Here is an 18248-nt window from a genome sequence, read left to right as displayed (position 1 = left end):
AAAGTATATCGGAGACATAGAAAGCTGGAAGAAGGCTGAAGATGCTCTTACGGGAGCATTGAATGAGTTCGGGAAGCCTTGGGAGATCAACCAAGGAGACGGAGCGTTTTATGGTCCAAAAATCGATATCAGTGTTTCTGATGCAATGAAAAGAAAATTACAATGTGCAACATTGCAGCTCGATTTCAACTCATGACAGTTGATCTCCTCGTTCAGAAGCAGAAGCTAGTAGTGGTCACGTCAGCGTTCGAGTGAGAGACAAGCGTGATCATCAACTCATGACAGTTGATGATCTCCTCGTTCACTTCAAAGATATGGTTGCATCATTTCAGTAGTATCTTATTGTTAAAGTTTATTAGTATATCGTATTGTTAAATTCATTTTTATGTAAAGATCAATTCGTTATGGTTGCATCTTACCTTATTTTTTTTCTCATCTTTCCTTTACTCATTATTTATGCTTACTTTTCTTTTTTGCAATAGAGTAAGGTTATTCTTCATATGGATGGTATGTGACATTATGAAAAAAAGGGAAAATGGTACAATCAATACAACACAATCTGTAAAAATCACCAAACTAGCAGTAAAACAACTCCATTATCTCATTATGATTAAAAAGAGGTCTTCTATTCAACAAGAGTTTAATATTAATTCCAATATATTCAACGGAAAAAATCAATAAAAAATCTTTAATCTGGAAGAGTTGATAGAGTCTAGCAGAGTTTAACTCCTTGCTTGGTGCTGTAAAGCCTTTGTTCATTTGGTCATAGAAGATCTTTTTCATCAGCCTTGTTATCGTTGGTGGTACTGTCATCTTGAAGATCCTTTAAGACGATCCCCGGCACCACAAAGTTGGCAATCCAATACATAAATAGCATTACTGCACTGTCGAAACAATAAGCAAACACATTACACTTTATTTTATTCTCCTTTAATGCTTGCAAAAAGTTTATTAATATCCCCATTATCCTATCTAATGTTAACATATATTGTTTGAGGAGTCAATATAAATACTTGTAATTACAAAAATATATCAGTAGTTCCTATTATGTACATAATTCTTTTCTTATAGTTATTCCAATTCAGACTTAAAACAGGTGCTTCAGTCTGTTTCCAATTTCACTATTCTTTTTTGATAACAAGTGCACTAGTGTTCTAAATAAAACCACCTCTGCAGTTAAAAACATACTCCATTCAGGGGAAATCTAGAGTACAATATATGGATACATTTGCAGGAACTCTTGATATATATTTACAAATTCACTAAATATGATCAAATATTTGAATGTGAATACGATTATTATTATATATGAACTTGAGGTCGTTGTTAAGATCCATAAACTTCAAATTTTAAATCCGCAAGAAAAGGAAGGAAAAGAAGAAGATTTTTTCAAACAAGGTGCGATTTTTTTTTAATCTTTTTTCACCTCAATCAAGATATTGTGTGAATTAATATGTTATTGAATTTAATGAGTTAAACTTAAAATAAATAAAAAGAGAAAAAAGTACTAACCCTGTCTGTACCAAAACTGACAGGTCTCCGGAAGCAGCAGGTGAGTTAATAGCCTTAAGTGGAGCAATTAAAAGAGTCCTTTTTCCCTTAATTATAAAACAAGTAGCTAATTTAGCTTTATAGTGCTGTTGCTGCTCCAGTAGGCAAATTGGCTTTGATTTATGGTATTGGCATATGAATTTGGTGCTTGGAAGTTTCAGTAAGATTGGAGAGTGAAGGCAAATGCACTTCATATTGTAGGAAATTGAAGTGTTGTTTTTAGTCCATAAAGTTGGTGAATTTTAAACAAGAAATGGCTATCCCACATTATATGGATAAGGTTTTACGGAGAGTGAAATGTCTACTCATGGAGAGATTCACATGGAACGGATAACATTTCCCTTAGTACCAAAAACATCCTGATAGTGCAGTTTTTTCACACTATCAACATATTTTAGCATGTTGTAATAGAACATTGAGTTTAAATTATATATTCTTTAATATATAAAAAAGTTTACCATCAAGTCATTTACCTGTTATAGCATAACAGGTAAACGGTCTTATTTTTAAGATAACAAAATTTCATATTTTAAGAAACTTAGCTATGAATATTTTTTGAATGATTTGATAATGTAATTCTTTTTTATACTAACGATGTATATCACTTAAACTCCGGATAATATATCTTATTTTTCACTTTAATAAATTACCTGTAGTTTTTATACTTTAGACTCTCAAGAACGCCCAGTGAACTTTCAAATGCCCAAGTTGGTATTCAGTGGTGTTTGGGATAGCGTATGGTTTTTGTTGGGAGAAGTTACATAAATACTAGTAAATGAGTAAATTATTGCATAATCAATAACCAATTTCAATATTACATTTAGTACGACAAAATAAGTATACATGGTATACAAAAAAAGAGCCTATTCTCTCTCCAGAAATGAAGAAGTTCACATTAATCAAGGAGTTCACATTATAATAAATTCCTAAATTTAAGCTAATCAATTAATTATATTTTTATTAATTACTATAATTATATCTTTATTAATTACTATAAGAAGAACCGTTTCTAAGTTAGAAAAGCATCCCACCATCAGATTTTGAAAACGTAGGCACTTATTAGGTGATATATGAAGATTCTTTTACCCAAAAATAGAATAAAGGTATTGTTTTCATATATGAATAATGTTTTTCATTAAGAAACTTTTTTGTTTTACTTTGTTTTCTTGTGTGTGCAAACAAATTAGATATTACAATGACTACCAATAAAAATCTTCTGCTAAAATCATATTTGTAGTCTTTTTAAGAATGATATATTAGTGGTAACATATTAAATATAATTAGGGAATATTTACAATGAATATCTAGTATAAATCCTACTTAAAAAAACAATTTCCATGCCCTTCCCCCCACCCCCATCAACCCAAAAAAAAAAAAGTCAGATGCATAGGGTTGTTAGCTCGTGTTGAATTAATTTTTTCCCTCCTTTTGATTTTTATTCTTTTACTTTTCACTTTGATGCAATTATCTTTCTGTTACTAAAAGAAATTGTTGGAATTATTTGAATGCATTAATATAAAGAAAGTGCATGAATATTCATATTAAATCGTAACTATTAGTCAGACTTCAACGTGATAATTATTCTTGTAACTTTTATATCATCAAAAATAATATATCAAGTATATTATAATATTATATATGGTATATAATGTCAAGTATATTATGCTAATTTATACATTATATAATATTAAGTATATTATACAACATATAATATTGGTATAATATTAATTATTGTGCTATTATATAAATTATATAATATTAAGCATACTATATGCAACATTTAACATTGGTATATCAACTATTTTAATGAAATAAAATACATATATAAACACACACACACATATATGCACAATAAAAAACTTATAAGAATAGTTTTTATGCTAAAGCGCGAATAATAACTACTGTATGTTCATGTACTTTTCTTAATATTACTATACTCAAATAATTTCTTTTAGTCATAAAAAATAATTGCATCAACTAAAACTAAAGGAATAAAAATAAAGAGAAGGAAACGAAAAAGAATCTTTTCAAAATGATAGATGTCAGATTTAAAGGTCTATTAAAAATAGTATTCATCTAATTTTGTTTTATTTGAAAAGTTACATTAATTCTCTCTCATGTCTTCTCCATATTTGAAAGAAAGAGAAAGTAAAAAGTATATGCATTAATGATATTAACTCCTAAAAATATGTGTTACAAAGATACTTAGAATTTAAAAAGTTGTAAACTATGTAAATAAATTCAAGTAAATTGTATTTGTGTAATTTTTTGAAAGTTGTTGTAATGTTTTTAAATAACTTTTTAAAAACTTGTATTTACGTGACTTTACCTTTTTGTTTCTAATAATCTATGTGTTTGATTTGGAGTTAAAAAAAATAAGACAGTTCAAAACGATACTTACAATCAATTAGTATTTAGTAACTTACGTGATATTTCAGTAAAGTTAAGTGATTTTTTTGTTACAGAAAATAATTACAGTAGTAACTTTGATACAATAAAATATAATTAGGTGATCATCTGTGAAATTACCCCAATTTATCTATAGCGGCTTCATGGTTAAGATAACGTACCGTAGTAGAAACTAAAATTAGAAGCAAATCTAGGCGGGTCACGCGGATTCAATTGAACCGTTTGATTTTGGGCAGGACCGGCTGGAGGGGAAGCAACTAAAGCAGTTGCTTTAGGTCCCCCAAAATGAAGGCCTCAATTTATTTTATTTTATATACATTATGTATATATGAATAAAAGAGACTAGATTTTATATTTTTTTTTTTGAAATGTGATAGAGGTTATTGAAATAAATAATTCTAATTTTACACTCTTTCCATCCCATTTCTGTGACATTCTTTCTGTTTTAGTTAGTCCAAAAAAGAATGATATATCATTTTACCCTTTATGAGATGATTTATAGCCACAAAATTTCTTCGGCGTATTTTAAACCAAAGTTTCAAAAATCTTTCTTTTCTCTTATACTTCGTGTCCAATCAAATACCTTCACATGAATTAGAGAGTAATAAACGTTATGCAATACAGTCAAACCTCTCTATAACAACATCGTTGGGTCCGAAATTTTTCAGCTGTTATAGAGAATGACTGTTATTAGGGGTGTCAAATTTGGCCCAAAAGGTGATGGCCTGCCCAACCCGCCCAAAATTTTATGGGTTGGGCTCAAGATAATTTTATATTGGGCTGATTTTAGCCCAACCCAACATAGCCCATTTTAAAGTGATCTCCATCTTAACCCAATACTAGCCCAATTCTAGCCCATTTTTAAGATTTACTTAAATTTGGATTTATTGCTTGAATTTTTTTTTTTTTTTTTTTATGTATACACGTTTCTTGTATCATGTATCTTACAAGTTTGCGGTATGTTTAATATGAAGGGAAATATTTTCAGGAAAATATGTTTAATATGATGGGAAATATTTTTCACGAAAAATGTTTTTCTCGAAAATATTTACCACGGAAAATGTTTTCCTCAAAAATATTTTTCACGAAAAATCCGCGAAAATAATTTTCAAGAAAAATATTTTTCGCAAAAAATATTTTTCTAGAAAATAGACCCTTCAAACAAACTGGGTCAAGTTGGGTGGGTCATGACCCAGCCCATTTTTAGCCCAATTCAGCCCAACCCATTTCAGCCCAAGTAACTTTTGGGCCAATGTTAGTCCAACCCATTTATTACCTCAACCCATTTTGACTGGGTCAATTTCAGCCCAACCCGCCCATTTGACACCCCTAACTGTTATACACCTATAACAGCATTGTCAATTAAATAATATTTAGCTGTTATAGGCAAAAAAGACGCATAAAATCTAATTTTCATTTTTAATTGTCAAATTCTAAGATTAATCACACTTTGTATAACGAAGGAAAATCATTTAATGATGAAAAATATATATTCATATAATTTTTTTTTTTGTAATAGTGTATGAAATGATCAAATATTTTGTCAAAATCTCTACACTTATTATTGGTAATTATAGATATTCTATTTTTTAAAGATGGTAATTATTATATTACCAAAAAAAGAAGATAACTATTATATGGGGGGTAATTTTGCAAAGGGCGTACTGTTATAAAGTTGGTTGTTGCTGTTATAGGTGAAATGTTGTTATAGAGAAGTAAAATATAACATAAAAAATAGGTTTCGAAAAAAGTTGGCTGCTATGGAGAGGTGCTGTTATATGCGGGTGCCGTTATAGAGAGGTCTGACTGTATATAAAAGTGAACAAATTGATGACTACTTTGATAATTTTAAAAAGATGAAGTTTCTTGTAGAGTTGATTGTTTCTTATAAATAATGGATTAAACCATTTTTTTTACTTCAAAATAGACTTGAATTGTTCTAATTGTATGAAATTATTTTGACATATACATAGTGTTACGAAATTGAGATTATTAGATTATGAGAAGTTAGAAAAATATTATCGTAACCGTCTATATATGTTTCTTACACAAATGTTTATTTAAATTTTAGTGAATATAGTTACCAAATATCTCTAATAGTGAAGCTAGCATGTAATTGAGTGAATAATCAAGATATACAAGATGAACTATATACCATCCTCACAAAAAAAAAAAAAAAGGGATTTAAATAAAAATATGTACTAATATTTTATTAGATATTTTTAAGGCCTCATATAGAGGTTTGACTTTAGGCCACCGATTTCGTTGATCCGCTCCTGATTTTGGGTTGAACGATATATCTACACATATATAAAATAAAATAAAAATCAAATTGAAAACGAAACACTGTGCATATGTTTGTCCTGTAGTTCATCATCAAGCTGATAGCACGATTCAGGATTAATAAGCTGTTGAATTGCGACGTGACTTTTAGTAGCTTATAAATTTCATGATTAATAAGTATAAAACAAAATATTTAAAAAGTAAGAAAATTCTTTGACCGGTAGAACTTGTTGGCCGTTGCATGAGCATTAAAAATAGACACATATTATATACTTGCACACAGATTCAAGTTTTTTTTTTCTGGTCGTTGAATTGGAAATGTGGAATCACATGATGATTACTGCATGTCTTAATTGATTGTTAACAATGAGGATTGCTAGTTGTCAAACTTGTTTGTACACATGAATGTCATATCGTTGGTTTGCCAGCGGGTTTTAGTTTTAGAAGGGAAAAGGTAAGGAGAGCATAATTTACTTAATTATAAGTTGTTTCACATGTTTTGAAAGGTAGTAGAGATGATATATTTCCTTTTTTCTTGTTAGATTGTTCCACATCTGTTCTAAGAAATCGGCTGTTGTTGTCTAGTTTTCTATATGATTTTAGATAATATTTGCCTCATGAACTAATTTTTGAAGTTGAGTTAGACCAAGATAAAGATCTTAACATGGTATTAGAGCTAGAGAAATCTCTAATATTTTTTATTTATCTAATGTTTGATTGTTGGTTCCATAGTTGTTATCCACACTCCAATTAAATAGGATTAATTAGGTCATCCCATTGGTTTAACATCTTATGATCTCATTATATAATCTTGGTAAATATTTTTTTACTGCATAAACTAATTTTTTAAATAAAGTTAGGTCAAACATTAATTTCCATTGGAGTTCTTACACGTCTGCTACATATTGTACTCTTTATGTGACTGAGGAATATTATATTTCACCTCTCTTACCCCTACTTTTTACACATAAAACTTACATGTTTATTGAATGTTTACACCAATTATCAATAGATGCAACCTTCTTTAAAGTTACTATAAACCATTTTCATTGGATGAAGAATATTTCAATCCACTAGGGTACGTACTTAAACACATAAACATAGAAAGAAAAAGAAGACAGAGAAGGCACAATTAAAAGGCCCGAAAATCTAAGCCTATAGAAAAATGAGAACCATCATCATTTGATTCAACGCAAATTTAGCTGCATGTATTTACTGAAAAAATATAATGCAACCTGCACCACACCTTAATTCAATTGAAAATATTTAACGTTTTAAACTGTCCCGCGCCTGGATACTTAAATTTTCCTTGAGAGTATTGTGTTTTCTACCTCTATATATACATATCACTAGGTTGTTACTCCTCATTGCCTACAAAATTACAGTCTTTTTCTCAACGACTTAGTATTGCACCTAATTAAGAGATGATCAACTCTAAGTTTTCTCTTCTCTTTGTTCTAGATGCTCTTTTCTGCTTTCTTGGTGCCATGCAGCTTGTATCTTCCCGGGTTGACCCGAAGGTAAGGCCACTGAAACTATCGCTTTCATCCGCAAATATTTAAAGCATCGAAGCTGTTAAAATACATAAATAAGTTCAATATATAATTTGTATAAATATCATTGATAAAGTTCCAAATATATATATATATATATATATATATATTCATATTTAGATCTATTTGGTGTAAACTTCCACTTGAGTACCTCTTATCTCTTCAATTCTACTAATTTTTTTCTGCTCTACTTACGTACATTCATTTCATTTTTTTTATTTCTGATAATTATATCACTTTCTAATTTCAACTCGATTATAATTTCTTGAATAAACTATACTTATCTTTATCTTGTTTCCTTCATTCATATATTAATGCAAAGTAAGTCTGTTTGTCTCATTAGTATATCGTTATTATGAAATAAGTTCAGGGTCTCTTATTTGACTTTATGAATATAGGCTACAAACTTTATTAAGCCGTCCCTGATGGATTCAAGGAACTACATGCTTGAGGAAGATAAGTCATTTTACCATCCCACTGCTTGTGGTGAAGGCCCTAGTGTGGGTGGGGGTGAAGCGTCAGGAGGAGGTTCTGGTTATGGTTATGGGGAAGGGTATGGTGAAGGCATAGGTAGTGATGGTGATGGTGGTAGAGATGGAGGATATGGAGGTGGGGGTGGTGGAGGTAGTGGCGAAGGAATGGGAGATGGTGGTTCTGGTTATGGTAGTGGAAGTGGTTATGGTTATGGGAATGGAACTGGAACTGGAGCGAGTGCAGGAGCAGGTGCAGGAGGAGGTGGTGGAGGCGGCAGCGGCGGCGGCGGCGGCGGTGGTGGTGGTGGTATGGATGGAGCTAATGGTAATGGATGTGGTGAAGGTGAAGGTTATGGAGGAGTTGGAACACCTTGAAACACAAGCCAATGCATAGAGTACAAGTTATGCATGCATGGAGTACTAGCCATGCATGCGTGGTGTACTAGCTACTTATGCATGCTTCTACTTTCTTTTTCCTTTTTCTTGTTGCAATTTTTATTTTCTATCTTAATTATGTGTCTCTTCTCAGTTCCTCCTCTCTAAAATTGGTTATCCTTTTGGAGATTTATTAAGAGTCCAGATGTAGTGTATTTTTGTTTCTCCAATGACAATATTATTAACTTAATCTTCTTTGTTCCACTTCAATTTGAAATGGCTAGTTGATTTTGCGCAATTTAAAGTTAGGTTTTTTGTCTCACTATTACTACAAAATACTCAAGAAGTAGTAGTACGTGAGTATTATTTTCTTCCATTTTCTCCCTCTTTGCTCCATATATATCCCATTTAGGGAAATGTATATGGAGCTGCGAAAGCTTGGAGAAATATTTGAATCATAATTAATACGTACGCTAGAAAGTGCTTTAGACAATTATTTATTTCACAAAATCCTTTTATTTCTCCGGTCATTCAAATTAATCTTGGAAGTCAGAAAATTACAACGAAGATAAATAATTGAATAGAAAATTACAACGAGGATAAATAATTAAAGTGACAGATTAAATATACATAGCACCACTATGTAAACAGCCTGCATGGCATCCTTGCGATTCTCTTTGTTTTTTTCTTTCTTTTCTTGCCTTTATGGCCAAATACTTCCAAGTTTCGACTTAACCATATGGTATTTGATGTTTAGTGGCTTGATTAATTTAGATGTGTTATAGACAAGCCCACTAAAAAGGATAAAGCGCACCTTATCAAACAATATATTCTTCAATTTCAAGTCTAAACAATCCCAATTATGTGGTATTGTTCGAAGTTTGAAAGTCCAAACTGTTTAATATTTTAGAGCAAATTTGAACATAGAATTTAGGTTTTCTGAAATAACATTTACATATTTGAAAATTACTTAAAATGTATTATAAGTCACAATAATTAACAATTCAGAATATCTAAAAGGCATATGAAAAGATCACGGTAAAAAAAAAAAAAAAACTCGTTTGACTCTCAATTCGAACGATGACACATTATAAATTGGAATAGAGGGAATACTAATTACGTGATATATTCAAAGTATGTTATTACTTCTCGACATGAGGGCAACAAAGTTTACAAATTATGTAAATTGCACATAATTTCGGAGCTGATATTATTTTCCTATTTAATCATATTCGTGTAATTTGATTTTTATTTTCTTTGGATTCCTAGCAAGCAACAATATTCATTAATGCATCCTTAATAAAGTGACCTGTTACGTGTAAGTTTTTAATCGATCAACAGTTAATTCAGGAAAAAAAACTTTGTTTAATAGGTTACAAAGCAATTAATGGTAAAAAAAAAAATGCGTTTCGTTCTTCCTCTATTAATTTGCAGTTGCATATAGACTCGATACAACCATAAATTGTTCTCATATTGCTATAAATTCTGTACTATTCTCTCTCTCTCTATATATATATATATTTGTTAAAGCTGCTAAGCTAATCAATCAATTTAGAAGGAAGCATTTTCTTTAGCTCACAAATTAAATAAGTTTTTCCTTCAATTTAGAGAAGTATAACAATAAAAAAATGACTTCTAATTTCATGATTTTGGTGATTTTGGGAACTTTAATGTACACAACTTTTGCTCGAGAGCTTATCGGGTTAGATTTTCCCGATAATAATGTTCCACAAGTTACAGGCTCATTTGGAGGCGGAGGTGGTAGTGGAGGACATGTTGGTCCAGATGGTATAGACTTTGGAGCAGGTATCGGTGTTGGAGGTGCAGTAAGTGTACCCGGTGTTGGGTCAATTGGCGGTGGTGGAGGCGGCGGAATAGGTGGAAGCATTGGCAGAGATGGATCGGTCTCTATGGGAGGTGGCGGCGGGATGGGCATCGGTGGTCAAATCGGTAATGTAGGCTTTGGGGGTGGGCAAGGATTGGGTGGTGGCCAAAGTTTTGATGGAATTGACAATTAATTTGTTTGTCTAATTTTATTAATAAAAATGAAAATAATGAATTTCTTTCAAATGTCGAAGAGTATAGGTAGTTCAAATTTCTCTCTTTATATTCATTTTAATGCAAATAATTTACTTTTTTCTAAGTATTTATAGTAATTGGTATTTAGTGATTCGATTAATTTGAGCATCTAAGTTTCATCTACGAAAAAAGATTCCCAAACAAATTACTATCCTACGTCTTGTGTCAATTTGATCGCTCCTTTTCCCCCAAATAGATATACATGCATGTCATTTTGATCTTGCCTCTAACTTCTATGTGACTGATTTTCCCCCAATATGATAAATAAATACTTTATCATGTCAAACAAAATAATTCAATAAAATATAGTATGATTTATCGTTCAGATTTCTTCCGACATAAAAAGAATATAAAATTATATAAGAAAAATTAAATGTTTGTAATATTCCTATCAAGATTCATGTTTATTAATATAGCTCTAACAAATCAATCCATTGTATAAGCAAGTAAATGAAAATATCAAAAAGCATAGACAAATTGAGACAAAGTATATTTATACCCTTTTCGGAAGCGGAACCCACATATAAATTTGTGTATACATATGCCCTTACAGTTATAGATACAGAAGGCGCAATCGGAGCATTAAAATTATGGGTGAAGACACGCTGTTATTACATGATGGATAAGGTGTTGAACTATCTCCAATTTTATTTTTAAATTATCACATGAGGAGAGTAATGGCCCATTAGTTATAATCGATCAAATCGAGTAAGTTCAGTCATACACTAGTTTATCTTCTTCAACGGAAAAATAAACTCAACCGATTAAAGGATGAACTTGTTAAGACAGATATATTCTAAATTATCTCATGCAGCTTTAGAAATGGACAATTCCTAGTTAATTCCTAACTATTATGGTTGTGGTAAATTTTGAGACAACAAAAGAGATCTTTACACACAAATACCCAATCAAACTTACTGTTAACATTTCTTAGATATATACGTAAATTATACACGGTTTGCACATATTACATGGATTGTACATATATTATTCGCTAACTATTTTTAGTTTAGGCGGTTCTGTGAACAATTATTTAGATTAAATCTTAAATAAAAAAACTAAGAGAACTCTAGTTAAATTCAAAGCCAATGTTGTATAGTACCTAGGAAATGGTAATTCTAAGTAAAATTGATAGTGCTAATTGCATGTTTTCTTGTAGCGTATCTTCTTCAAATATTTAAAATCCAGTCCTTGTTCTTTCTGATTTCAATTTTTGTTAAACTTAGGAATTCAACAATAATAAATAGTAAAGAACAAGAAATATAAACAAATTCGGAGTCCCTAAACCTCGTATGTATAACATCTTCTAATATCCTCAAATGAATAGAAATATTCAATCTTTCGTTATAGTGTGTTTAGAATGTTTAGAATTTAGATTGAAAGAAAATTGAGGTAAACTAAGTGCATGATACTAGAGTAAAAGATAATTAAAATAAGATGATATTTTCCTCTATCTTTCTCTTTGAATGTAGCTAATGTAATTATTATAAAATGTAATATTATAAGTATGTATGTGTGCATGTGTGTGTGTACTATGTAATATGGACATATATATGGCTATATTTACAATAAATTATACGATTAGCTTACTTAATTGATTATTTCATTATTTTGTTTCTTAAATATTTTGATTAAGACAAAAAGTGCATTAGACTTGGTGAACAAGGGCATATGTAGTATGAAAAGTACAGATTCGGTATACTAAATTTTAGAACCCAAGAACATATGAAAAGTACAGATTCGCTACGGTGAACTCAGAAAAGTTGAAACTATATTAGCAGTTAGAAGTGTACAAATGCTTATATGTTGTCAACTTTATTTTATTATATTTGTTTTGAATTAGGTTTACAAAAGTCAATAATTCATATAAACAAATGCTTTATGTTATATGCGAGGCGAACCAAAAAGTAATTTTGAAATTCAGGTCATTATTTCATGTGGTATTAAAAATTAGAACAAAACAAAATAGCCCCAGAAATTATTTTTCTAGTCATTCTTCTGAAAATCTATTCATTATACGTCAGTTTACTCTACTTCTCTAGTATTTATTTTCTTTTCTGAATTTACATCAAGTATTAACGTAAGAAAATATTTCTTCTGAAGTCTTTGATTTGGTCAACCTTTAGAAAATTAATTAGTCAAAGATGGAGAGAATATTTATTCAAATTAACTTTATGAAGGTTCTTAAGGAGATAATTTTTCACCCATTAAATATTACTGTTAAATATGCGAATTATAACTCTTCTTAACATGTTCAGTTTTGGTATTCGCATTAATTGGCGAGAATTTAATCACTTTATTCTCTAGTATTTAAACTCTTGGCATTGTGTACAATTCTATCTTGTAAAATCACTTTATCTCTTCCACAGAATTACAGGCAAGAAGAATGAAAAGTAAGGCATTTCTGAACTTTTTTTCTTCTTAAATTAATATATGTTATGTCTACTAAAAAAGTATTATTTGATTTATTTTTGTTCTCTTTATTTTTGGTTTGTTAAATCGTAAAATGATTTCACATCAGTTAGCTCTTTATTAGTTCTCTAAAAATATTTTTTAACTTTTCCATGTGTTTATATCTAAAGGTAAATAGTTTTTCTTTTATTTCTCACTCGGCGTTCCCGACTAATTTGAATTTGTGCCATGTATCAATCATAGAGGCAAACGCTACCAATTAGGGTTTTTTCATTTTCAGGATTCAAATTTGAGACCTCTGATTAAGAATGGAGAAATCTTATTCATTTCACCTGAAGTATTTGGTGAATAGTCAATTTGCCCTTGCAGTGTCACTTAGAACAAAAGTGTCATGTGTCTTGTACACTGAAGATAAACCATATAGACATACTAGAGACCAATTTCACATGATTTAAGATATATATTTTTATATTTATAATAATGTATAAAAATGTAAACTATAAATTTATTTTTAACATGACGTAACAGATTATTTTGTACTATTATTATATAGGTTACTAATATCATTGAAATAAAAACTTATGGGTTTTATTTGCATGCAGTGTCAACACAATATTCAAAGGCGTTCATTTTTCTCATTGTTGTGGGGTTACTTGCACATGACACATCAGCAAGAAAACTCTTGGGAGATGCAGTAGCTACAATCTTTGAGATCCCTGCTGGAGTAAATGGTGTAGGATTTGGTCAAATTATTGGAGGAGCTGGCGGCAGCAGTGGCGGTGGCGGTGGAGGCGGTGGAGGAGGTGGTGGTGGTGATTTTAGTGGCGGATATGGTTCCGGATTTGGATTTGGCTTCGGTAGCGGCCAAGGATCGGGTTTAGGCGGTAGTGGTGGTGGCGGCGGCGGTGGTGGAGGTGGTGGTGGTGGAGGCGGCGGAGATAATGGTGGTAGTGGTTATGGATTTGGGATCGGTGAAGGTTTCGGCGGCGGCGGCGGCATCTAATCCAATAGATTTGCCACATTGAAATAATTTGTAGTAGGCCGAGGATTTAATTTTATGTTTAATAATAAGCTTAGTAATGTTATTTAGGTATCGCGCCGTTCCTTACTTTTTAGTATGTATTACTATCCGTTGCTTAATCTATTTTGTATTTTGATATTTTGATGTCTAATTTTTCGTGCAATCCTACATCGATTACATTTTTTCTGAGCCAAGAGTCAATCGTAAACAACCTCTCTACCCCACAAAGGTAAGAGTAAGGTTTGCATGCATATTACAATCCCCAAACCCCACTTGTAAAATTACGTCGGGTATGTTATTGTTGTTAATAAGCTTAATATATGAGAATATAGCGATGGGACTTCTAGCAGTTGCACCACTCAGCGGGCAAGGTCTACAATGTTGCGCATGTTGGGTTTTAGTTAAGTTGAATGGGAAATATTTCTCAAAAGATGCAACTAAACTGAAAAGTTGCAACTTTTGAGTTGCACCTTTTCACTAAACCAGACCAATGGCTATATAAATCTGTTTAGTCCTTCAGATATTCCTTACGAATTTTCTGAACTTCAAAACTTCTTCTTCTTCTGCACAAATAAATTCTAGTGTAATTTACTGCCGTTGAGTGGTTCGCTGACACCGTGGTTTTAGGTACCGATACACCGGTGAGTAAGATCGTTCTATCATGGGAGGATATATTCCATTAACCTCGGGTACTTGAGGGGAATAATTTTCTTAAGGACACACTGTGCATTCAGTGGGCTCGATTTTCTTCCTTAAAAATTATTTTCGATATTGTTTCTGATCATTTTCAGATTCTCTTTTGTTTACTGGTTTTAACTTTTCTGGTTTTGAAAATATTCTGCAAACTTTATTGTTTCTGGAAATTCTCCAAAGTTGTTGTTTTAAGTATTTTCGTAATACAGATTGATAACAATCTTAAGGAAATTAATAGCCTTTTATGTCTGTATTCGTCTGATTTTATGGACGAGATCACTGTGAAGGCTGTTGTCGACTGTCATATTGATCGGTAGACCATTATCAAATTATATCCCAGGCATATTGCTTTTGCAAGAAAAATAAATAAATAATAAGGTTCTTAATTTGTGGAGACCTATCAGTGAATGAATTATTGCTATGGATTGTCTTGCGTACTACCTGAACGAAGTCACAAAATATCTCTTGCAATGGATAGCACCGTACATTTGAAATCAAATGTCTTACTCTTTTTGGATTTTTTTTTTAATTTCATGTTAAACCACATTTTGCCAAAATGGTGGTTCAAGTATCTTCAGCAGTGGAGTTTCGTGCAAGGCAGTGGACTTTTGACACAATACTTTATTCATCTTAATTTCAGTTTGTGGGAGACTAAAATCTTCGTGATTTTCTACTCCCATTTGGAGATTAAAATCAGTAACTTTCTATTTCCTATGTTTGGAGATTAAAATCAGTGATTTTGTACTCCAAGTTACTATTCGGTTTAAAGAATATAAAAACTTTACTGAATTAGTAACTTTTGTTGGCTTGAAGATATAAAAGCTTTGCTGGTTCTCACAGTTATTTATTCGGTTTGAAGATAAAAAAAACTTCACCGTAAATTTGGTTGTATTAAAGATTATTCGATTTGAAGATATAAAAACTTCGTCGTTTTATTCTCTAGTTAAGAGAATAGAAATACTACGATCTTAAGGATTTTGATTGCATTCTGAGTTACAAATGGCTGATAGAGATGAAAATCAAAAGAAAAATTTTAATTTGAGTCTTCAAAGTGTGAACGGACACGTCTTTTCTTTAACTCCATGTGAATCTCTGTTTTATTACACATTACTGTGGGGAATGAATAATATTTAACAAAAAACCCAATGATTTCCATAGAAACTGGGAGAAGGAACCAGTTCATTAAAGGCATTGGTTCACGGCAAGAGACAATGAAAATGGGCAATGTGGCAAAGTCATTTCTGGAGAAATGGTCTGTGGCTTTCCAACAGATTTTGAATTGAACTTTGCTAATTTGGAAAAAAAAAAAAGGAGAAAAGAAACCGTTTCTGCCTAGTTGTAAATGCCTAGAAATCAATGAATTGGTTTTGCAATATTTGGTGGCTATCTAACAATTTTAATGTCTTGCATAGTATCATTGCAGGAAAATTGAAATGGCTTGATAAACATAAACAAACGGGTTTTATTTCCTTTATCCTGCTCGTTTCTTTAATATCCTCTATGATCTATGAAATTTAGTTCATTTAAGTGTTAGGGTAGATAATCCACATTGTGGTGATCTTGAAATACCTGATAATAAATTTATGAATAACTTATTTATGACATGCTTGCAGTAATTTATCGGTATTACATGCCACTTTATACTAATTATGTATGTATAGTTGGAATATCTATGTTGCAGGATAATCTTAGTACGCTCTCAAGCTTGTAACATAATATGAGTTGTTTCATTTAGACTGATCATATTTATACTTGAAAGTCATTATACTAAATTGATGGTTAATCATGTGATTTGTCATGATATGTTGCATTGTCTCATGAAAGAGTGGTACCTGAATTATTTAAAATGTGGGGGGTTTTCTCATGTCGTGAAATTTTTAAAAATTCCATATTAGACTTAGTATCTAATTTAATTTGGAAATACAGGAAATATGACTTCTAATGACATTTTGTATTATGTCAACCTCACAAATCATTGGTGGATATTTGATATTGTAGCCAGTGGTCGCATAACTTGGTCGTTCTCGGTGAAGATTATGAACCCGTTTGGATTGACTTATAAGTTGCTTATAAACTGTTTTCAGCTTTTTTGAGTGTTTGGCTGGCCAGCTTAAAGTCATTTTGTGCTTAAAATAAGCTCAAAAAAATAATTGGGTCCATTTGACTTAGCTTATCTAAAACAGCTTATAAGCTGAAAACAGCTTATAAGGCAAAAAAAATAAGTTAAACTACCCCAACTTATTTTTACAGTTTATAGGCATAAGCCCATCCAAACAGGCTCTATTACTACTATTAGCTAAATAAAAGTACCACTTGATGGTCAGTTCTATGCATTTTCAAAGATAGTTGTATTGTTCAATGAATTGGTGAATCCATTAAAAGACAACTATTTATATAGACATATCACTTATTCTTTGAATGGGTGCACTAGTATGTTTGTCTATAAAACAAAATCTAGTAGTAAGATGGATTGTAGATGCTCTAATTTAAGCATCAAACTAGACTTGTATTCCACAATAAATAAGATTATTTTGCATATAGATGCTTGAATATAAGCGGAATGCTTGAATATGTCATCAAAGTGATGCAATCTAATATTATGGAAAGGAAGAACTGAACCTTAAAGGAATGATTGAATTCCTTGATAAGTTTTGGATTACGCTTAAATGTGTGGGGAGCTATTTTTTACGGCTAACAAATACTCAATCGAGTACCCCATAGCAAAACACAGTCCATTCCATACAAAATATGGAAAGAAAGAAAACCCAACTTCAAATACGTCGAAGTATTGGGGTGTTTGGAAAAGGTGCAGGTTCTTAAACCCAAGAGAGTAAAAATAGGGCCAAAAAAAACCTTTAACTGTGTTTTCATTGGATATGCCAATAAATGTAAAGCATATCAATTTTTGGTGTACAAATAAGAAAATTCTGACATTCATGTTAATACGACAATTGAATCATATAATGTTGAAACTATTTATCCGTATAAAAAGAAATGTGCGTCGTCTAGCGAAAGATCTAAATGACCTCAGGAAGAAACAAAAGAAAGTACACATAACAAGGAAAATCCAAGGCGTAATAAACGACAAAGGATGTCTACATTCATTGGACTAGATTTTCTGATATTTTTGTTGGAAAATGAGCCTCAAACTTCTTAAAGAAGCTATGACTTCTTCTGAAGCTTAATATTGGAAAGAGGCGGTCAATAGTGAAAATTGAATTCATATTGAACAACCATACATGCGAATTGGTTGATCTTTCTCCCAGGGACAAACCTTTGAGTTCCAAATGAGTTTTAAAAGGAAAATGAAAGTTGATGGCACTATTGAAAAATACAAGACAAAATTTGTTGTCAAATGTTATAGACAAAAAGAAGGCCTTGACTATTTTGACACAGACT

At 31.2% G+C, this 18248-nt stretch overlaps 2 protein-coding genes across 2 annotated transcripts; one reads left to right on the top strand and one right to left on the bottom strand.

Moving 5' to 3' along the window:
* Window positions 1-577: 577 nt before the first annotated feature.
* On the bottom strand, window positions 578-1901 carry LOC132617525 (uncharacterized). The gene is made up of 2 exons (XM_060332538.1): window positions 1513-1901; window positions 578-884 (listed from the first exon to the last, which is right to left on the bottom strand). Exons 1-2 carry the CDS (start codon window positions 1743-1745, stop codon window positions 764-766), a joined length of 354 nt encoding a protein of 117 aa, XP_060188521.1. The 5' UTR covers window positions 1746-1901; the 3' UTR covers window positions 578-763.
* Window positions 1902-7622: 5721 nt separating this feature from the next.
* Window positions 7623-14138, top strand: LOC132617543 (glycine-rich cell wall structural protein-like). Its single transcript, XM_060332561.1, has 4 exons — window positions 7623-7763; window positions 8195-8612; window positions 10253-10594; window positions 13738-14138. The coding sequence occupies exons 1-4, from the start codon at window positions 7668-7670 to the stop codon at window positions 14136-14138; spliced, it is 1257 nt and encodes a 418-aa protein (XP_060188544.1). The 5' UTR covers window positions 7623-7667.
* The last annotated feature ends 4110 nt before the right edge of the window (window positions 14139-18248 follow it).

This window comes from Lycium barbarum, chromosome 11 (assembly GCF_019175385.1).
Source record: "Lycium barbarum isolate Lr01 chromosome 11, ASM1917538v2, whole genome shotgun sequence".
NCBI lineage: Eukaryota > Viridiplantae > Streptophyta > Magnoliopsida > Solanales > Solanaceae > Lycium > Lycium barbarum.
Note: the sequence above shows the minus strand (reverse complement) of the source record. Positions and strands in the feature narration are given on the sequence as shown.